Source organism: Tamandua tetradactyla, chromosome 11, assembly GCF_023851605.1.
Source record: "Tamandua tetradactyla isolate mTamTet1 chromosome 11, mTamTet1.pri, whole genome shotgun sequence".
Lineage (NCBI taxonomy): Eukaryota > Metazoa > Chordata > Mammalia > Pilosa > Myrmecophagidae > Tamandua > Tamandua tetradactyla.
In genome coordinates, this window is record NC_135337.1 from 14,044,331 (window position 1) to 14,068,201 (window position 23,871).

Here is a 23,871-nt window from a genome sequence, read left to right on the forward strand (position 1 = left end):
TATAATTCTTTTAATGTGTTGTTGGATACGATTTGCTAGAATTTTATTGAGGATTTTTGCATCTATATTCATTAGAGAGATTGGTCTGTAGTTTTCTTTTTTTGTAATATCTTTGCCTGGTTTTGGTATGAGGGTGTTTTTGGCTTCATAGAATGAATTAGGTAGATTTCCCTCCACTTCGATTTTTTTGAAGAGTTTGAGGAGAGTTGGTACTAATTCTTTCTGGAACGTTTGGTAGAATTCACATGTGAAGCCGTCTGGTCCTGGACTTTTCTTTTTAGAAAGCTTTTGAATGACTAATTCAATTTCTTTACTTGTGATTGGTTTGTTGAGGTCATCTATTTCTTCTTGAGTCAAAGTTGGTTGTTCATGTCTTTCCAGGAACCCGTCCATTTCATCTAAATTGTTATATTTATTAGCATAAAGTTGTTCATAGTATCCTGTTATTACCTCCTTTATTTCTGTGAGGTCAGTAGTTATGTCTCCCCTTCCATTTCTGATCTTATTTATTTGCATCCTCTCTCTTCTTCTTTTTGTCAATCTTGCTAAGGGCCCATCAATCTTATTGATTTTCTCATAGAACCAACTTCTGGTCTTATTGATTTTCTCTATTGTTTTCATGTTTTCAATTTCATTTATTTCTGCTCTAATCTTTGTTATTTCTTTCCTTTTGCTTGCTTTGGGATTAGTTTGCTGTTCTTTCTCCAGTTCTTCCAAGTGGACAGTTAATTCCTGCATTTTTGCCTTTTCTTCTTTTCTGATATAGGCATTTAGGGCAATAAATTTCCCTCTTAGCACTGCCTTTGCTGCGTCCCATAAGTTTTGATATGTTGTGTTTTCATTTTCATTCGCCTTGAGGTATTTACTAATTTCCTAGCAATTTCTTCTTTGACCTACTCGTTGTTTAGGAGTGTGTTGTTGAGCCTCCACGTATTTGTGAATTTTCTGGCACTCCGCCCATTATTGATTTCCAACTTCATTCCTTTATGATCCGAGAAAGTGTTGTGTATGATTTCAATCTTTTTAAATTTGTTAAGACTTGCTTTGTGACCCAGCATATGGTCTATGTTTGAGAATGATCCATGAGCACTTGAGAAAAAGATGTATCCTGCTGTTGTGGGATGTAATGTCCTATAAATGTCTGTTAAGTCTAGCTCCTTTATAGTAATATTCAGATTCTCTATTTCTTTATTGATCCTCTGTCTAGATGTTCTGTCCATTGATGAGAGTGGTGAATTGAAGTCTCCAACTATTATGGTATTTGTGTCTATTTCCCTTTTCAGTGTTTGCAGTGTATTCCTCACGTATTTTGGGACATGCTGATTCGGTGCGCAAATATTTATGATTATTATGTCTTCTTGTTTAATTGTTCCTTTTATTAGTATATAGTGTCCTTCTTTGTCTCTTTTAACTGTTTTGCATTTGAAGTCTAATTTGTTGGATATTAGTGTAGCCACTCCTGCTATTTTCTGGTTGTTATTTGCATGAAATATCTTTTCCCAACCTTTCACTTTCAACCTATGTTTATCTTTGGGTCTAAGATGTGTTTCCTGTAGACAGCATATGGAAGGATCCTGTTTTTTAATCCATTCTGCCAGTCTATGTCTTTTGATTGGGGAATTCAGTCCATTAACATTTAGAGTTATTACTGTTTGGATAATATTTTCCTCTACCATTTTGCCTTTTGCATTATATATATCATATCTGACTTTCCTTCTTTCTATACTCTTCTCCATACCTCTCTCTTCTGTCTTTTCGTGTCTGACTCTAGTGCTCCCTTTAGTATTTCTTGCAGAGCTGGTCTCTTGGTCACAAATTCTCTCAGTGACTTTTTGTCTGAGAATGTTTTAATTTCTCCCTCATTTTTGAAGGACAATTTTGCTGGATATAGGAGTCTTGGTTGGCAGTTTTTCTCTTTTAGTAACTTAAATATATCATCCCACTGTCTTCTAGCTTCCATGGTTTCTGCTGAGAAATCTACACATAGTCTTATTGGGTTTCCCTTGTATGTGATACATTGTTTTTCTCTTGCTGCTTTCAAGATCCTCTCTTTCTCTTTGACCTCTGACATTCTAACTAGTAAGTGTCTTGGAGAACGCCTATTTGGGTCTAATCTCTTTGGGGTGTGCTGCACTTCTTGGATCTGTAATTTTAGGTCTTTCATAAGAGTTGGGAAATTTTCAGTGATAATTTCTTCCGTTAGTTTTTCTCCTCCTTTTCCCTTCTCTTCTCCTTCTGGGACACCCACAACACGTATATTTGTGTGGTTCATATTGTCCTTGAGTTCCCTGATACCCTGTTCAAATTTTTCCATTCTTTTCCCGATAGTTTCTGTTTCTTTTTGGAATTCAGATGTTCCGTCCTCCAAATCACTAATTCTATCTTCTGTCTCTTTAAATCTGTCATTGTAGGTATCCATTATTTTTTCCATTTTTTCTACTTTATCCTTCACTTCCATAAGCTCTGTGATTTGTTTTTTCCGTTTTTCTATTTCTTCTTTTTGTTCAGCCCATGTCTTCTTCATGTCCTCCCTCAATTTATCGATTTTGTTTTTGAAGAGGTTTTCCATTTCTGTTCGTATATTCAGCATTACTTGTTTCAGCTCCTGTATCTCATTTGAACTATTGGTTTGTTCCTTTGACTGGGGCATATTTTCAATTTTCTGAGCGTGATCCGTTATCTTCTGCTGGCGTCTGGGCATTTAGTCAGATTTCCCTGGGTGTTGGATCTAACAGGTTGAAAGATTTTTCTGTGAAATCAATAAATCCCCTTTTATTGAAAGTCAGTTTGTCTCTGGTGTGTTGCATTCTGGCAGGTAGCAAGCCAGAACACTGGTACTTTTCAATTCTGTGCTGTCCTCCAGATCTCCTTCACCTGTCTTTTTTTTCCAGCTGACAGGACTCCATTTAGTATTTTTTGTAGGGGAGGTCTCTTGTTGACCAGTTCTCTCAGTCTTTGTCTTTGAAGGTTTTAATCTCTCCCTGAGTTTTTAAGGACAGCTTGGCTGGATAAAGAACTGGAAGCTACCTTCTTGCCTACATGGTGCCCATTGAGTAGTCCAAAATCAGTCTCATGTGTTTTCCCTTGTATGTATTTGATCACTTTTCTCGTGCTGCTTTCAGGACCTTCTGCTTCTCTTTAACATTTCAAGTTTGATTGGTATGTGTTTTGGAGTAAGCCTATTTGGATTTATTCCATTTGGAGTCATTGAACTTCTTTGATTTCATATTTATGTCTTTCGTAAGGATTGGAAAGTTTTCCCCTATTATATGTTCAACTTACCTTCCCAGTCCTTTCATTCTTCTGTTCTCTTTGTGGGACATCTGTGATTCTTATATTTTTGGGCCTTTTGTTGTCCATCATTTCCTTTAGATCCAGTTCCGTTTTCCCCATCTTCTTGCCATTTGTTCATTTGTGCACTCTAGTTCAATTGTTCAGTCTTCTAGCTCATTTATCTTTTCTTTTGCTTCTTTGAAAATGCTATTATGTGTCTCTAGTATATTTCTAATTTGATATACTTTATCTTTCATCTTTGTGAAGATCTGTCATTTTTCTACTTAATTTTTCAAATTCTACTTTATGCTCTTCTAGAGTCTTCCAGATATACTTTGTTTCTTTGTAAATATCCTTGAGTAGTTGTTCCTTATTCTGTGTCCCTGCTGGTGTTTTGATTTGGTTGCTTGGCTGAGCAATTTCTGCATGAGTCTTAATATGCTTTGTGATTTTCTGTTGTGTTTGGTGCATTTGATTATCTTAATAAGGTTATTTTGCAAGTTGGTTTCCTTCACTCATCTAAAGCTTTGTATTTACTTGGTTTTTGCATTGAAGGTTCCCTTTTGAAGGTTCCCTTTTGAACTTGGTTTGTCTGAAATTCATCTCCAAACCAAGGCCTGGATCTCATGTAGGGGATACTTTTCTACTTGAGGTTCTACTAAAAACTAGGCAGGAAAGCATGGATAGTTCAGTGGCAAAATACCTGCCCAACACATGGGAGACCTAGACTCCATTTCTGGCCCATGTATCACCAACCCACCCCCAACCCCCCAAAAATAAATAAAAATTTTAAAAAAGCAAAAACTCATCAATAATAGACTCTGAATTCAGAAGGAGATGTCCCAAGATATATTGGGAATGAATTCACACTGGTGCTCATAGAAGGGAGAGAATTCAAAAGTAAAAATAAAAAGTAAGTGAAAATTATAAATATATATAAATAAAAATGAATTTAAAACAATGTTAATTGAGGAAGAACAAAGAAATGTCATTACTGCATGGTGCGGAAGATAAATTAATATTTTTTTTATTAATTAAAAGAATTAACTAAACAATTAGAAATCATTCCAATCTACATGTACAATCAGTAATTCTTAATAACATCACATAGTTGCATATTCATCATTTCTTAGTACATTTGCATCGATTTAGAAAAAGAAATAAAAAGACAACAGAATAAGAATTAAAACAATAATAGAAAGAAAAAAAAACAAAAAAAAACAAAAACAAAAAACCTATACCTCACATGCAGCTTCATTCAGTGTTTTAACATAATTGCATTACAATTGGGTAGTATTGTGCTGTCCATTTCTGAGTTTTTATATCCAGTCCCGTTGTACAGTCTGTATCCCTTCATCTCCAATTATCCCTTCTCTTTTTTTTTTTTTTTTAATTAACGGAAAAAAAGAAATTAACCCAACATTTAGAGATCATACCATTCTACACATGCAATCATTAATTCTTAACATCATCACATAGATGCATGATCATCATTTCTTAGTATATTTGCATTGGTTTAGAAGAACTAGCAACATAACCGAAAAAGATATAGAATGTTAATATAGAGAAAAAAATAAAAGTAATAATAGTAAAATCAAAACAAAACAACACAAAACAAAACAAAAACCTATAGCTCAGATGCAGCTTCATTCAGTGTTTTAACATGATTACTTTACAATTAGGTATTATTGTGCTGTCCATTTTTGAGTTTTTGTATCTAGTCCTGTTGCACAGTCTGTATCCCTTCAGCTTCAATTACCCATTGTCTTACCCTGTTTCTAACTCCTGCTGAACTCTGTTACCAATGACATATTTCAAGTTTATTCTCGAATGTCCGTTCACATCAGTGGGACCATACAGTATTTGTCCTTTAGTTTTTGGCTGGATTCACTCAGCATAATATTCTCTAGGTCCATCCATGTTATTACATGGTTCATAAGTTTATCTTGTCTTAAAGCTGCATAATATTCCATCGTATGTATATACCACAGTTTGTTTAACCACTCTTCTGTTGATGGAGATTTTGGCTGTTTCCATCTCTTTGCAATTGTAAATAATGCTGCTATAAACATTGGTGTGCAAATGTCCGTTTGTGTCTTTGCCCTTAAGTCCTTTGAGTAGATACCTAGCAATGGTATTGCTGGGTCGTATGGCAGTTCTATATTCAGCTTTTTGAGGAACCGCCAAACTGCCTTCCACAGTGGTTGCACCCTTTGACATTCCCACCAACAGTGGATAAGTGTGCCTCTTTCTCCGCATCCTCTCCAGCACTTGTCATTTTCTGTTTTGTTGATAATGGCCATTCTGGTGGGTGTGAGATGATATCTCGTTGTGGTTTTGATTTGCATTTCTCTAATGGCCAGGGACATTGAGCATCTCTTCATGTGCCTTTTGGACATTTGTATTTCCTCTTCTGAGAGGTGTCTGTTCAAGTCTTTTTCCCATTTTGTAATTGGGTTGGCTGTCTTTTTGTTGTTGAGATGAACAATCTCTTTATAAATTCTGGATACTAGACCTTTATCTGATATATCATTTCCAAATATTGTCTCCCATTGTGAAGGCTGTCTTTCTACTTTCTTGATGAAGTTCTTTGATGCACAAAAGTGTTTAATTTTGAGGAGTTCCCATTTATTTATTTCCTTCTTCAGTGCTCTTGCTTTAGGTTTAAGGTCCATAAAACCGCCTCCAGTTGTAAGATCCATAAGATATCTCCCAACATTTTCCTCTAACTGTTTTATGGTTTTAGACCTAATGTTTAGATCTTTGATCCATTTTGAGTTAACTTTTGTATAGGGTGTGAGATATGGGTCTTCTTTCATTCTTTTGCATATGGATATCCAGTTCTCTAGGCACCATTTATTGAAGAGACTGCTCTGTCCCAGGTGAGTTGGCTTGACTGCCTTATCAAAGAGTAAATGTCCATAGATGAGAGGGTCTATATCTGAGCACTCTATTCGATTCCATTGGTCGATATATCTATCTTTATGCCAATACCATGCTGTTTTGACCACTGTGGCTTCATAATATGCCTTAAAGTCCGGCAGCGCGAGACCTCCAGCGTCGTTTTTTTTCCTCAAGATGTTTTTAGCAATTCGGGGCACCCTGCCCTTCCAAATAAGTTTGCTTATTGGTTTTTCTATTTCTGAAAAATAAGTTGTTGGGATTTTGATTGGTATTGCATTGAATCTGTAAATCAATTTAGGTAGGATTGACATCTTAACTATATTTAGTCTTCCAATCCATGAACACGGTATGCCCTTCCATCTATTTAGGTCTTCTTTGATTTCTTTTAGCAGTTTTTTGTAGTTTTCTTTATATAGGTTTTTTGTCTCTTTAGTTAAATTTATTCCTAGGTATTTTATTCTTTTAGTTGCAATTACAAATGGGATTCGTTTCTTGATTTCCCCCTCCGCTTGTTCATTACTAGTGTATAGAAATGCTACAGATTTTTGAATGTTGATCTTGTAACCTGCTACTTTGCTGTACTCATTTATTAGCTCTAGTAGTTTTGTTGTGGATTTTTCCGGGTTTTCAACGTATAGTATCATATCGTGTGCAAACAGTGATAGTTTTACTTCTTCCTTTCCAATTTTGATGCCTTGTAGTTCTTTTTCTTGTCTAATTGCTCTGGCTAGAACCTCCAACACAATGTTGAATAATAGTGGTGATAGTGGACATCCTTGTCTTGTTCCTGATCTTAGGGGGAAAGTTTTTAATTTTTCCCCATTGAGAATGATATCAGTTGTGGGTTTTTCATATATTCCCTCTATCATTTTAAGGAAGTTCCCTTGTATTCCTATCTTTTGAAGTGTTTTCAACAGGAAAGGATGTTGAATCTTGTCGAATGCCTTCTCTGCATCAATTGAGATGATCATGTGATTTTTCTGCTTTAATTTGTTGATATGGTGTATTACATTAATTGATTTTCTTATGTTGAACCATCCTTGCATACCTGGGATGAATCCTACTTGGTCATGATGTATAATTCTTTTAATGTGTTGTTGGATACGATTTGCTAGAATTTTATTGAGGATTTTTGCATCTGTATTCATTAGAGAGATTGGTCTGTAGTTTTCTTTTTTTGTAATATCTTTGCCTGGTTTTGGTATGAGGGTGATGTTGGCTTCATAGAATGAATTAGGCAGTTTTCCCTCCACTTCGATTTTTTTGAAGAGTTTGAGGAGAATTGGTACTAATTCTTTCTGGAACGTTTGGTAGAATTCACATGTGAAGCCATCTAGTCCTGGACTTTTCTTTTTAGGAAGCTTTTGAATGACTAATTCAATTTCTTTACTTGTGATTGGTTTGTTGAGGTCATCTATGTCTTCTTGAGTCAAAGTTGGTTGTTCATGTCTTTCCAGGAACCCGTCCATTTCATCTAAATTGTTGTATTTATTAGCGTAAAGTTGTTCATAGTATCCTGTTATTACCTCCTTTATTTCTGTGAGGTCAGTAGTTATGTCTCCTCTCCCATTTCTCATCTTATTTATTTGCATCCTCTCTCTTCTTCTTTTTGTCAATCTTGATAGGGGCCCATCAATCTTATTGATTTTCTCATAGAACCAACTTCTGGTCTTATTGATTTTCTCTACTATTTTCATATTTTCAATTTCATTTATTCCTGCTCTGATCTTTGTTATTTCTTTCCTTTTGCTTGCTTTGGGATTAGTTTGCTGTTCTTTCTCCAATTCTTCCAAGTGGACAGTTAATTCCTGCATTTTTGCCTTTTCTTCTTTTCTGATATAGGCATTTAGGGCAATAAATTTCCCTCTTAGCACTGCCTTTGCTGCGTCCCATAAGTTTTGATATGTTGTGTTTTCATTTTCATTCGCCTCGACGTATTTACTAATTTCTCTTGCAATTTCTTCTTTGACCCACTCGTTGTTTAAGAGTGTGTTGTTGAGCCTCCAGGTATTTGTGAATTTTCTGGCATTCTGCCTATTATTGATTTCCAACTTCATTCCTTTATGATCCGAGAAAGTGTTGTGTATGATTTCAATCTTTTTAAATTTGTTAAGACTTGCTTTGTGACCCAGCATATGGTCTATGTTTGAGAATGATCCATGAGCACTTGAGAAAAAGGTGTATCCTGCTGTTGTGGGATGTAATGTCCTATAAATGTCTGTTAAGTCTAGCTCCTTTATAGTAATATTCAGATTCTCTATTTCTTTATTGATCCTCTGTCTAGATGTTCTGTCCATTGATGAGAGTGGTGAATTGAAGTCTCCAACTATTATGGTATTTGTGTCTATTTCCCTTTTCAGTGTTTGCAGTGTATTCCTCACGTATTTTGGGGCATTCTGGTTCGGTGCATAAATATTTATGATTGTTATGTCTTTCTTCTTTAATTGTTCCTTTTATTAGTATATAGTGTCCTTCTTTGTCTCTTTTAACTGTTTTACATTTGAAGTCTAATTTGTTGGATATTAGTATAGCCACTCCTGCTTTTTCTGGTTGTTATTTGCATGAAATATCTTTTCCCAACCTTTCACTTTCAACCTATGTTTATCTTTGGGTCTAAGATGTGTTTCCTGTAGACAGCATATAGAATGATCCTGTTTTTTAATCCAATCTGCCAGTCTATGTCTTTTGATTGGGGAATTCAGTCCATTAACATTTAGAGTTATTACTGTTTGGATAATATTTTCCTCTACGATTTTGCCTTTTGCATTATATATATCATATCTGACTTTCCTTCTTTCTACACTCTTCTCCATACCTCTCTCTTCTGTCTTTTCGGTTCTGACTCTAGTGCTCCCTTTAGTATTTCTTGCAGAGCTGGTCTCTTGGTCACAAATTCTCTCAGTGACTTTTTGTCTGAGAATGTTTTGATTTCTCACTCATTTTTGAAGGACAATTTTGCTGGATATAGGAGTCTTGGTTGGCAGTTTTTCTCTTTTAGTAACTTAAATATATCATCCCACTGTCTTCTAGCTTCCATGGTTTCTGCTGAGAAATCTACACATAGTCTTATTGGGTTTCCCTTGTATGTGATGGATTGTTTTTCTCTTGCTGCTTTCAAGATCCTCTCTTTCTCTTTGACCTCCGACATTCTATCTAGTAAGTGTCTTGGAGAACGCCTATTTGGGTCTAATCTCTTTGGGGTGCGCTGCACTTCTTGGATCTGTAATTTTAGGTCTTTCATAAGAGTTGGGAAATTTTCAGTGATAATTTCTTCCATTAGTTTTTCTCCTCCTTTTCCCTTCTCTTCGCCTTCTGGGACACCCACAACACGTATATTTGTGCGGTTCATATTGTCCTTGAGTTCCCTGATACCCTGTTCAAATTTTTCCATTCTTTTCCCGATAGTTTCTGTTTGTTTTTGGAATTCAGATGTTCCATCCTCCAAATCACTAATTCTATCTTCTGTCTCTTTGAATCTATCATTGTAGGTATCCATTGTTCTTTCTATGTTTTCTACTTTGTCCTTCACTTCCATAAGTTCTGTGATTTGTTTTTTCAGTTTTTCTGTTTCTTCTTTATGTTCAGCCCATGTCTTCTTCATGTCCTCCCTCAATTTATCGATTTCGTTTTTATAGAGGTTTTCCATTTCTGTTCGTATATTCAGCATTAGTTGTCTCAGCTCCTGTATCTCATTTGAACTATTGGTTTGTTCCTTTGACTGGGCCATATTTTCAATTATTTGAGCGTGATCCATTATCTTCTGTTGGCATCTGCGCATTTAGACAAATATCCCTGGGTATTGGATCCAAAAGTTTGGAAGATTTTTCTGTGAAATCTCTGGGTTCTGTTTTTCTTTTCCTGCCCAGTAGGTGGTGCTTGTGGCACACGTTTGTCTGCGGGTCCCACCAGTAAAAGGTGCTGTGGGACCTTAAACTTTGGAAAACTCTCGCCGTCCAGGGGATTCGCTAGCCGAAGCGGCTTGAGCTGGCCCGGGGTCCAAATGCATGGAGGGTTGCTGGTCGCTGCAGCCCGGGAAAGAGCCCGTCTGAATTTCCTAGTCGGCCTAGGGCGACAAGCGTGGTGGGAGGGCGCCAGCGGCAGCAGCCCGCCCAGGAGAGTGCACGTTCCCCGGGAGTCACGGGTTTGGAAGGGGCCTCCCCCACCCGTCACCGTTCTCTGCGGCCTGGGGGTTTCCGATCCAATTCTCTCAGTTGGTCCGAGGGGCTGCGCGTGGTGTGGGCGCCTGCCGCCACGGTTTCAGGGGACCGCCTCTCCAATTCTCCCAGCCGGCCCGGGAAGGGGGAAGGGAGTGACTCCGGCCGCTTGCCACCCCGCCCGGTGAGGCCCGCGCGCCTCGGCGATCTCACCCGAGCTGCTTCTCTCAGCCAGCCAGCTGTTCCAGGATGGGGTATGCTGTCTTTTTTATCTCTGTTGTGGCTTTGGGCGCTTTCTGTATTGTTTCTACTCCCCTAGTAGCTGTCTTGGAGAAGAAACTAAGATCCGTGCATCTTACTAAGCCGCCATCTTCCAGGAAGTCTCCATAAATTAATATTTTAAAATTTCAACTGACGTGTGAGACTAAAGCAAAAAGTATTTGGTACAAAATTTATATTTTGACTAGTGCATTTCCTAATATAACTTATGTAGATAGCTTAATTGAACACCATAAGTACATGGAACCTTGAGTAGGACATGAGATTTTGTTTGTTTGTCCAGAGTGATGCCCTGATGAATCCTAGAGTGATTTGATCAGTGAGTGGAAAAGTATTTGCTAAGTCCCCTTCAGGGAATGGTGAGAAAGGGGGAAAATTCAACCTCCCCAAATTGAATTCTTGATATTCTCACAAGCAGTGTGGACAACCAAAGCTATAGGCTGAGCCCCCAGTCTTGGGGTTTGTTCATATGAAACATAACCCCACAAAGGATAGGTCAAACCTGCTTAAAATTAGGCCTAAGAGTCACCCCCAAGAGAGCCTCTTTTGTTACTCAGATGTGGCCTCTCTCTCCAGCCAACACGACGAGCAGTGTCACCACCCTTCCCCTCTCTGCATGGGACATGACTCCCAGGGGTGTGGACCTTCCTGGCATTGTGGGACAGAAATCCTAGAATGAGCTGAAACTCAGCATCAGGGGATTGAGAAAACCTTCTCGACCAAAAGGGGGAAGAGTGAAATGAGACAAAGTGTCAATGGCTGAGAGATTCCAAACAGAGTCGAGAAGTTATCCTGGAGGTTATTCTTACACAGTAAATAGATATCACCTTGTTATTCAAGATATAATGGAGAGGCTGGAGGGAAGTGCCTGAAAATGTAGAGCTGTGTTCCAGTAGCCATATTTCTTGATGATGATTGTATAATGATATAGTTTTCACAGTGTGACTGTGTGATTGTGAAAACCTTGTGTCTGATGCTCCTTTTATCTACCTTGTCAACAGATAAGTAGAACATATGGAATAAAAAAAATAATAGGGGGAACAAATGTTAAAATAAATTTAGTTTGAAATGCCAGTGATCAGTGAAAGGGAGGGGTAAGGGGTATGGTATGTATAATTCTTTTTCTTCTGTTTTCGTTTATTTCTTTTTCTGTTTTCTTTTTATTTCTTTTTCTGAATTGATGCAAATGTTCTAAGAAATGATCATGATGATGAATATACAACTATGTGTTGATATTGTGAATTACTGATTATATATGTAGGATGGAATGATCGTATGTTAAGAATGTTTGTGTTTCTTGTCATATTTTTTAAATTTAAAAATTAATAAAAAAATTTAAAAAGCAATTGTAATAATAAAGTACAAAAAGTACATTTCTTTAGAAAAACCTAGGCATGTGGGAAGTTTTCCAGATTGCACTCAAGTTTTCTTCCTAGTAGGTGATGCTCCTGAAGCACCTCCTCCCATCATGTCCGCCCCTCCTTGACTGCAGTGGCTGGCTGGGAAGATGGTCATTCATGGTAGGGATTTGCTCCCAGTGCGTGGTAGTGGGACAGGGGAGCTGATCAATTGGAGCACCTGAGGGAGCACCTTACCAGTGTCCAGTGCCCAGCTGATCTGCCATTCACTACACTTGACGGGATGGGTTGATGGGATGCTATTTGCGGTGTCTGGCCAAGGCTACTGTTTCCAGCACCTAGGGGCATGGTTTTTCATGGTGGATGGTTGGGCATGCCTCTGGGCTCCCCATAGGTGCTGCTGACTGCAGAGGTGCGGGAGGTTTCCCGAGCAACCAACAGCTGGGGCGTGCTGGGGCAGAGGGACAGTCAGTTCTCTTGGATCCACACTTTCGTGCATGCCATTGCCCATCCTGTGGGGGTCTTGCTCTCCCCATCCCAATCTCCCTGCCTCTTTCCTCCCTTTGAAATGTTGAAGACCTTTGATTAGTCACACACACACCCCTGCCCCAGGACTGCAGTTCCGGTCATATTTTCACTGTTTCCTGTCTTGTTCTACAGACCAGGAGTAAATCCAGCCTACACATCTCCGTGATCTTCTGGATTTCCTTTCCCATCACTCGTGAAAACTGTTGTTAGCAGATGAAGTTAGTCATAAGCATCTTTCCATGGCAACCTCTCTCTCCAACTCTGTATTCCACCACATCCATCCTCATATTTTTCATCCTTGTATTTTCAATTTCTGAAGGATATACTCTGCGTTTCTTCTGTGCCTCTCCTGTCTTGCATTCTTGAAATATTATCCATACTCAAATTCCATTTCCCATGCCCTTTCCTCCCTGAAATCTTTCTACTTTCTCTCAGTCAGATGTGTTTTCTCCATCCTTTGAACATGTGACTCTCTGTTATGGCTTTGATCATTTTCATTTGCTGCTTAACAGACATTTATTGAATGTCTTTCGTGTGCCACCCCCTGGGATAGCTGTTTGGCTGGGAAAGGAGAATTCAGGTTTGAGTAAGATGTTACCTTCCCCTGGAGAAGTTTACATAGTGCAGCAATTTTCCCCTTTGTTTTTATCTTGGAATCACCGATAGAGCTTATAAAAATATTTACTCCTGGGTTCCACCTTTCATAGATACTAACTTAATATCTCTGGGATGTGGCCCAAACATTGATCTTTAGAAGTTCCCCATGTGACTGTAATGTGTAGCCTAGGTTGGGAACCCCACTTCTAATGCAAGTGGCAGTAAATGTTTAATTTCATTGTGTTCTGTGTTAAAAGAATAAGCAGGGCATGTTGAAAACAGAGACAAGGAGGACTTAATTTAACCTGGAGTTACTTATTTTATTTTTAAATCTGGAATGCACGTTGTTTGTGGGAGGGTCATGGAATCCCCTCCCTGGTTCCTTATACATCATAGGTGTAAGACAGGTTGTAAGGCAGATGATGGAAATGTTCTCTATCTGCACTGTCCAGTTTAGTAGCCACTAGCCCCATGTAGCACTTGAACTAGAACTAGCATGTCTAAGAAACTGAATATTTTATTTAATTTTAGTTGTTTAAATAGCCACATATAGCTAGTGGCTGCCATTAGACAGCAGTGAATAGAGCAGGGGTTGAGTATTGAAATGATTTGGCTGTGTTAATGTAGAGGCTTAGGTAGGATAGGTAATTTTTTTTTCTGAATGGTTTTGGAGTTTGTTCTAGTTTGCTAGCTGCTGGAATGCAGTACACCAAAACGGAAAGGCTTTTAAAAGGTAATTTAATGAATTGCTAGTTTATAGTTCTAAGGCCAAGAAAATGTCCCAATTAAAACAAGTCTATAGAAATGTCCAATCAAAGGCATCCAGGGAAAGATACCTTGGTTCAAGAAGGCCGATGAAGTTCAGGGTTTCTCTCAAGTGAGACGGCACATGACGAACACAGTCAGGGCTTCTCTCTGGGCTCGAAGGGCACATGGTGAATACAGCGTCACCTTCTAGTTTTCTCTCCTGGCTTCCGGTTTCATGAAGCTCCCCGGGAGGCATTTTCCTTCTTCATCTCCAAAGGTTCCTGACTGGTGAACTCTCTGCTTTATAGTGTTGCTCTCTCTGAATCTCTCATTCTCCAAAATATTTCCTCTTCTATAGCACTCCAATAAACCAATCAAGACCCACCCAAATGAGTGGAGACATGTCCTCCTCTAATCCAGTTTAACAACCACTCTTGACTAAACCACATCATCCAGGGAGATGATCCGATTGCAGTTTCAAACGTACAGTACTCAACAGGGATTATTCTACCTTTATGAAATGGGATTTATATTAAAACATGGCTTTTCTTAGGGGGCATACCTCCCTTCAAACCAGCACAGAGTTGTTACCTCGTTTTCATCTTAATTTACCCCAAAAGAGATTTTTAATTTTATTAGCTTTGGGTAAAATACCTTATTTTTAACAGCTTTATTGAACTATAATTCACCTGTTTAAGGTACACAGTTCAGTGGTTTCCTAATATAGTCACAGAATAGCTGCAGTACCAGCACAGTCAATTTTAGAACATTTTCATCTTCTCTGAAAGAAACCCCATATCCTTCAGCTATCGCTCCCTAGCTCTCCCCAGCTCTGAACAGTCAGTAATCTACTTTCTGTTCCTGTAGATTTGCCTACTCGGGACATTTCATATAAATGAATTTATACACTGTATGGTCTTTTGTGACTGACCTCTTCAACTTAGCATGATGCTTTCAAGGTTCTTTCATGTTGTAGCTTGTATCAGTATTTCATTTCTGTTTATGGCCAAGAAATAGTCCATTGTGGGTATATACTACATTTTGTTTATCTATTTATCAGTTGGTGGACATTTAGATTGTTTCTACCTTTTGACTGTTGGAAATAAGGTTGCTCTAAATATATGTGTACAAGTTTATGTGTACATATATGTTTTTATTTCTCTTGATTGTATAGCTAGAGATGGGATTGCTGGTTAATATGGAGAATGCCTATTTTCTTGTCTTAATAAGAATACTTGTGTGTATGTATATGGTTTAATACCATTTTGCTGAATATTTTTATTTTATATACTCTCCTTAATTACTTTTTGAAAGGAAAGCTTAATCTTAAAACTAGAAAGCAGTAGACAGATTTAGGTTGTATTACAAAACAGTTTATTTTAGGTTGCATGGGTAGTTCAGTGGTTAGAATGTCTGCCTTGTAAGCGGGAGACCAGGGTTTGATTCATAGACCATGCACCAAAAAAAAAACAAAAAACCCAGCTTATTTTAAAAAATAATTGTATTTCATTACATGTATATGTAAATTTTTTTTAGGCTCAAACAGGATGCTGTGTTCCTTGCTTCTCTGTGGATGTCTGTTGCTGATAGCTGGTTATGCTCACGATGATGACTGGATTGACCCCACAGACATGCTTAACTATGATGCTGCTTCAGGAACAATGAGAAAAACTCCTCAGGTACTGGAAACAAACAAATATGTGTGTGTACAAACTTTATCAGTTCTACAGTGGAGATAATCTTTTTTTTAACAGTAATTTTATTGAGATTTATTCACATACCATACAGTCCATCCAGAGTGTAGAGTTGGGTTTTTAGTTGTGCATTCATTGATCACCACAGTCAATTTTAGGACATTTTCATTACTCCAAAAAGAAATATCCATACCTCTTAGCAGTCACCTCTCAATCCTGCTATCCTTCCCCACCCATGCATAGTACTAATCTAATTCTGTCTCTATGGACTTATTTATATTTAAATTTTATACAAATGGAATCATACCATATGTAGTACTTTGCATCTGGTTACTTTCACTTACCATTAAGTTTATTTTTTTCAGTATCTCATTGTGTGGTTTTATTTTTTTTTATCGTTTAGTAAAACATATATACAAAGCAAAGAAATAAAAAAGCAGTAGTTTTCAAAGCACTCTTCAGCAAGTAGTTACAGGACAGATCCCAGAGTTTGTCATGGGCTACCATAGGATCCTCTCATATTTTTCCTTCTAGCTGCTCCAGAATATAGAAGGCTAGAGGGCTTAAATATTTTTGTATCATCACAGTTGACTTTTTTCCTTCTTTTTTTGTGAAGAATAACATATACAAAAAATCTATAAATTTCAAAGTATAGCGCCACAATTAGCTGTAGAACATATTTCACAGTTTGACATGGGTCACAATTTCACGATTTGAGGTTTTTACTTCTAGCTACTCTAAAATACTGGAGACTAAAAGAGATATCAATTTAATGATTCAGCATTCATATTCATTTGTTAAATCCTAGCTTCTCTGTATAATTCACCATCACCTTTGATCTTTCTGTACCTCTCTTTGGGGTTGTTTGCACTATGGCAATTCTGAATTTTTGATATTAGAAGGGTCTGTCACTAATGTGGGATAGGGAGATGAAACTATCTGATGTTCTGGAGAAGCTGGGCTAGGTTTCAGGACTTATCTGGACCAGGGACCCATCTGGCGGCTGTAGGTTTCTGGCAAGTTACTCTAGTGCCTGGAGCCCTTGTGGAATCTTATGTATTGCCCTAGGTTTCCTTTAGGATTGGCTGAAATGGTCCTGGTTGGGGTTGGCAGATTGTGATGGGTAGCAAGGTCTAACTGAAGCTTGCATAAGAGCAACCTCCAGAGTGGCCTCTGAACTCCATTTGAATTCTCTATGCCACTGATACTTTCTTAATTATACTTCTTTTCCCGCCTCTTCACCTTTTGACAAAGTTTTTTGAGGCGTTCCCATTCATCTGTTTTTTCTTTTGTTGCTTGTGCTTTGGGTGTAAAATTTAGGAAGCTACCTCTGATTACTAGGTCTTGAGGATGTTTCCTTACATCTTCTTCTATGGGCTTTATGGTACTAGTTCTCACTTTGAGTTAATTTTTGTATAGGGTATAAGGTAAGGGTCCTCTTTCATTCTTTTGGCTATTGATATCCAGTTTTTCCATCCCCGTTTAATTTGTTCCAGTTCAGTGGATTTGGGGGTCTTGTCAAAAATCAGTTGACTATAGATATGGTGGCCTGTTTCTGGACTCTCATTTCTATTCCATTGGTCAGTACTTCTACCTTTGTGCCAGTATCATACTGTTTTGACCACTGTGGCTTTATAATAAGTTTTAAAGTCAGGAAGTGTTAATCCTCTTACTTTGTTCTTCTTTTTTTAGGATGCTTTTTACTATTTGGGGTCTCTTTCTCTTCATGATGAGTTTGGTAACTAGCTTTTCCAAGTCTTCAAAGTAGGTTGTTGGAATTTTGATAGGTACTGCTTTGAATTTGTAGATCAATTTGGGTAGAATTGACATCTTAACTATATTTAATCTTCCTATCCATGAGCAGGCAATGTCTTTCCACCTGCTTAGATCTTCTTGGGTTTCCTTTAGTGGTGTTGTGTAGTTTTCTGTATACAAGTCCTTTACATCCCTATTTTAGTTCATTCTTAGGTACTTGATCCTTTGAGTTGCTATTTTGAATGAAAATTTTCCTTAACTGGCTCCCTCAGTTAGGTCATCACTTGTGTGTAGAAACGGTACTGATTTTTGCACATTAATTTTATATCCCACCACCTTGCTGAATTTGTTTATTAGCTCACTTAATTTCATTTTGGGTTTCTCAGAATTTTCCAAGTATAGTGTCATGTCCTCTGCAAATAATGAGAGTTTTACTTCTTACTTTGCAATTTGGATGCCTTTTATTTCTTTGTCCTGCCTGAATGCTCTAGCTAGAGCTTCTAGCACAGTGTTGAATAATAGTGGTGACAGTCGGCATCCTTGTCTTGTTCCTGTTCTTAGGGGGAAAGCTTTCAGTCTCTCTCCTTTGAGTATGATGCTGGTTTTCATATATTCCCTTATAACTATCATATTGACATAGTAATAACGTATTAACTTAATAATAGTAATAATAATATATAATTATATTAATAATAACAATATATGATTATACTTATATAATAATAATAATAAACTTATTATTCCCTTAATAACTATCATATTGAAATAGTTACCCTTGATCCTATCTTTTGGAGTCTTTTTATCAGAAAAGGATATTGAATTTTGTTGAATGCTTTCTCAGCAGCAATCAAGATGATCATGTCATTTTTCCATTTTGATTTGTTAATGTGCTGTATTACATTAATTGATTTTCTCCTATTGAACCATCCTTGCATTCCTGGTAAAAACCCCACTTGGTTGTGGTGTATAATTCTTTTGTGGTGTTGGATTCAATTTGTTAGTATTTTGTTCAGAATTTTTGCATCTTTGTTTATTAGGGAGATTGTCCTGTAGTTTTCCTTTTTTGTAGCATCTTTATGTGGTTTTGTTGTAAAAGTGATGTTAGCGTCATAAAATGAGTTAGGTAATGTTCTTTTTTCCTCATATTTTTGGAAAAGTTTCAGTAAGGTTGGTATTCTTTTAGGAATGTTTGATAAAATTCCCCTGTGTAGCCAACTGGCCCTGGGCTTTTCTTTGGAGGAAGATTGTTAATTACTGATTGAATCTCTTTACTTGTGATTGGTTTGTTGAGATCTTCTATTTCTTCTTGAGTCAGTGCAGCTTGTTCATGTATTTCAGGACTTTGTCCATTTCGTCTGAGTTGTCTAGTTTGTTGGCGTATAGTTGTTCATAGTATCCTCTTAGGATTTTTTTTATTTCTTCGGGGTCTGTGGTAGTGACCCCCCTCTCATTTCTGATTTTGTTTATTTGTATTCTCTCTCTGTTTTTTCTTTGTCAGCGTTGCTGGTAGTCCATCAATTTTATTGATTTTTTCAAAGAACCAACTTTTGGTTTTATTGACTCTTTCTATTTCTTCTCCGATTCATTTATCTCTGCTTTAATCTTTGTTATTTTGCTTCTTCTATTTGCTTTGGGGTTAGTTTGCTGTTCTTTCTCAAGTTCTTCCAGGTGAACACTTAAGTTCTGGATTTTTGCTCTTTCTTCTTTTTCAATAAAGGCATTTGAGGCAATAAATTTCCTTCTTAGCAGAGCCTTTGCCGTATTCCATAAGTTCTGATATGTTGTATTCTCCTTTTCATTTGTCTCCACATAGCTACTGATTTCTCTAGCAATTTCTTCTTTGACCCACTGTTGTTTAAGAGTGTGTTATTTAATCTCTATATATTTGTGAACGTTCTTGTTCTTTGGTGATTATTGATTTCCAGCTTCACTCCATTGTGATCAGAGAAGGTGCTTTGAATAATTTCAGTGTTTTTAAATTTATAAAGAACTGTTTTGTGCCCTAGCATATGGTCTAATTTTTTTTTATTTTACTAATATGTAGTATCCTTCTTTGTCTTTTATGATAGCTTTACATTTAACGTCTATTTTTTCTGATATTAGTATAGCTACTCCTGCTTTCTTTTACTTACAGCTTGCATGGAAAATCTTTTTCCACCATTTCGCTTTCAATCAATTTGTATTCGTGTGTTTAAGATGAGTCTCTTTTAGCTCGGTGAGGCCCAGCAGCCCCAGACGGCGAGGCCATGGATGCGCAAGGACCCCGCATGTGTGGGTAGGACCTGAGACAGATCAGAACAGCTACTGGGGGAGTGGAGACGATACAGAGCAGCTCCCGGAGCCACGATGGAGGTCAAAGGGACGGTGTACCCCATCCTGGAACGGCTGACTGTCTGGGAGAACCAGCTCCGGTGAGATCGCCGAGGGGCGCGGGCTTTCCCGGGCGGAACGGCAAGCGGCCGGAGTCCCTCCCTTCCTCCTTCCCAGGCCAGCTGGCAGAATTGGGCAGGCGGTCCCTTCGGGCTGCGGCGGCCGGCGACCCTCCCCGCGTTCGGACCCCCGGGCTGGCTGGCACTCTTCCAAGCCGCTTCGGCTGCCGAACCTCCCCCACAGTGAGAGTTTTCCAAAGTTAAAGGACCCACAGCAACTTTTACTGGTGGAACCCGTAGACAAACGTGTGCCACGAGCACCACCTACTGGGCAGGATAGGAAAAACAGAATCCAGAGATTTCACAGAAAAATCTTTCAACCTGTGGGGTCCAACACCCAGGGAAATCTGGCTAAATGCCGAGACACCAGCAGAAGATAATGGATCACGCTCAGAAAATTGAAAATATGGCCCTGTCAAAGGAACAAACCAATAGCTCAAATGAGATACAGGAGCTGAGTAAACTAATGCTGAATATACGAACAGAAATGGAAAACCTCTTCAAAAACGAAATCGATAAATTGAGGGAGGACATGAAGAAGACGGGCTGAACAAAAAGAAGAAATAGAAAAACTGAAAAAACAAATCACAGAGCTTATGAAAGTGAAGGATAAAGTAGAAAAGATGGAAAAAACAATGGATACCTACAATGATAGATTTAAAGAGACAGAAGATAGAATTAGTGATTTGGAGGATGGAACATCTGAATTCCAAAAAGAAACAGAAACTATCGGGAAAAGAATGGAAAAATTTGAACAGGGTATCAGGGAACTCAAGGACAATATGAACCACACAAATATACGTGTTGTGGGTGTCCCAGAAGGAGAAGAGAAGGGAAAAGGAGGAGAAAAACTAATGGAAGAAATTATCACTGAAAATTTCCCAACTCTTATGAAAGACCTAAAATTACAGATCCAAGAAGTGCAGCGCACCCCAAAGAGATTAGACCCAAATAGGTGTTCTCCAAGACACTTACTAGATAGAATGTCGGAGGTCAAAGAGAAAGAGAGGATCTTGAAAGCAGCAAGAGAAAAACAATCCATCACATACAAGGGACACCCAATAAGACTATGTGTAGATTTCTCAGCAGAAACCATGGAAGCTAGAAGACAGTGGGATGATATATTTAAGTTACTAAAAGAGAAAAACTGCCAACCAAGACTCCTATATCCAGCAAAATTGTCCTTCAAAAATGAGTGAGAAATTAAAACATTCTCAGACAAAAAGTCACTGAGAGAATTTGTGACCAAGAGACCAGCTCTGCAAGAAATACTAAAGGGAGCACTAGAGTCAGAACCGAAAAGACAGAAGAGAGAGGTATGGAGAAGAGTGTAGAAAGAAGGAAAGTCAGATATGATATATATAATGCAAAAGGCAAAATGGTAGAGGAAAATATTATCCAAACAGTAATAACTCTAAATGTTAATGGACTGAATTCCCCAATCAAAAGACATAGACTGGCAGATTGGATTAAAAAACAGGATCATTCTATATGCTGTCTACAGGAAACACATCTTAAACCCAAAGATAAACATAGGTTGAAAGTGAAAGGCTGGGAAAAGATATTTCATGCAAATAACAACCATAAAAGAGCTGGAGTGACCATACTAATATCCAACAAATTAGACTTCAAATGCAAAACAGTTAAAAGAGACAAAGAAGGACACTATATACTAATAAAAGGAACAATTAAACAAGAAGATATAACAATCATAAATATTTACGCACCGAACCAGAATGCCCCAAAATACGTGAGGAATACACTGCAAACACTGAAAAGGGAAATAGACACAAATACCATAATAGTTGGAGACTTCAATTCACCACTCTCATCAATGGACAGAACATCTAGACAGAGGATCAATAAAGAAATAGAGAATCTGAATATTACTATAAATGAGCTAGACTTAACAGACATTTATAGGACATTACATCCCACAACAGCAGGATACACCTTTTTTTCAAGTGCTCATGGATCATTCTCAAACATAGACCATATGCTGGGTCACAAAGCAAGTCTTAACAAATTTAAAAAGATTGAAATCATACACAACACTTTCTCGGATCATAAAGAAATGAAGTTGGAAATCAATAATAGGCGGAGTGCCAGAAAATTCACAAATACATGGAGGCTCAACAACACACTCTTAAACAACGAGTGGGTCAAAGAAGAAATTGCAAGAGAAATTAGTAAATACCTCGAGGCGAATGAAAATGAAAACACAACATATCAAAACTTATGGGATGCAGCAAAGGCAGTGCTAAGAGGGAAATTTATTGCCCTAAATGCCTATATCAGAAAAGAAGAAAAGGCAAAAATGCAGGAATTAACTGTCCACTTGGAAGAACTGGAGAAAGAACAGCAAACTAATCCCAAAGCAAGCAAAAGGAAAGAAATAACAAAGATTAGAGCAGAAATAAATGAAATTGAAAACATGAAAACAATAGAGAAAATCAATAAGACCAGAAGTTGGTTCTATGAGAAAATCAATAAGATTGATGGGCCCTTAGCAAGATTGACAAAAAGAAGAAGAGAGAGGATGCAAATAAATAAGATCAGAAATGGAAGGGGAGACATAACTACTGACCTCACAGAAATAAAGGAGGTAATAACAGGATACTATGAACAACTTTATGCTAATAAATATAACAATTTAGATGAAATGGACGGGTTCCTGGAAAGACATGAACAACCAACTTTGACTCAAGAAGAAATAGATGACCTCAACAAACCAATCACAAGTAAAGAAATTGAATTAGTCATTCAAAAGCTTTCTAAAAAGAAAAGTCCAGGACCAGACGGCTTCACATGTGAATTCTACCAAACATTCCAGAAAGAATTAGTACCAACTCTCCTCAAACTCTTCAAAAAAATCGAAGTGGAGGGAAAACTACCTAATTCATTCTCTGAAGCCAAAAACACCCTCATACCAAAACCAGGCAAAGATATTACAAAAAAAGAAAACTACAGACCAGTCTCTCTAATGAATATAGATGCAAAAATCCTCAGTAAAATTCTAGCAAATCGTATCCAACAACACATTAAAAGACCATCATGACCAAGTAGGATTCATCCCAGGTATGCAAGGATGGTTCAACATAAGAAAATCAATTAATGTAATACACCATATCAACAAATCAAAGCAGAAAAATCACATGATCATCTCAATTGATGCAGAGAAGGCATTTGACAAGATTCAACATCCTTTCCTGTTGAAAACACTTCAAAAGATAGGAATACAAGGGAACTTCCTTAAAATGATAGAGGGAATATATGAAAAACTCACAGCTAACATCATCCTCAATGGTGAAAAATTGAAAACTTTCCCCCTAAGATCAGGAACAAGACAAGGATGTCCACTATCACCACTATTATTCAACATTGTGTTGGAGGTTCTAGCCAGAGCAATTAGACAAGAAAAAGAACTACAAGGCATCAAAATTGGAAAGGAAGAAGTAAAACTATCACTGTTTGCACACGATATGATACTATACGTCGAAAACCCGGAAAAATCCACAACAAAACTACTAGAGCTAATAAATGAGTACAGCAAAGTAGCAGGTTACAAGATCAACATTCAAAAATCTGTAGCATTTCTATACACTAGTAATGAACAAGCTGAGGGGGAAATCAAGAAACGAATCCCATTTACAATTGCAACTAAAAGAATAAAATACCTAGGAATAAATTTAACTAAAGAGACAAAAAACCTATATAAAGAAAACTACAAAAAACTGTTAAAAGAAATCACAGAAGACCTAAATAGATGGAAGGGCATACCGTGTTCATGGATTGGAAGACTAAATATAGTTAAGATGTCAATCCTACCTAAATTGATCTACAGATTCAATGCAATACCAATCAAAATCCCAACAACTTATTTTTCAGAAATAGAAAACCCAATAATAAATTTATCTGGAAGGGCAGGGTGCCCCGAATTGCTAAAAACATCTTGAAGAAAAAAAACGAAGCTGGAGGTCTCGCGCTGCCGGACTTTAAGGCATATTATGAAGCCACAGTGGTCAAAACAGGATGATATTGGCATAAAGATAGATATATCGACCAATGGAATCGAATAGAGTGCCCAGATATAGACCCTCTCATCTACGGACATTTGATCTTTGACAAGGCAGTCAAGCCAACTCAGCTGGGA

General features: G+C 37.6%; 1 protein-coding gene across 4 annotated transcripts in view; it reads left to right on the top strand.

Annotated features, from left to right (window-relative positions):
• Positions 1-23,871, top strand: part of CLCC1 (chloride channel CLIC like 1) — a 75,549-nt gene that overhangs the window by 5,725 nt on the left and 45,953 nt on the right. For all 4 annotated transcript variants that reach the window (XM_077120035.1, XM_077120037.1, XM_077120036.1 and 1 more), the window contains exon 2: positions 15,377-15,519. In XM_077120035.1, the coding sequence (XP_076976150.1) occupies positions 15,377-15,519 (143 nt within the window). The remainder of the gene's footprint in view (positions 1-15,376; positions 15,520-23,871) is intronic.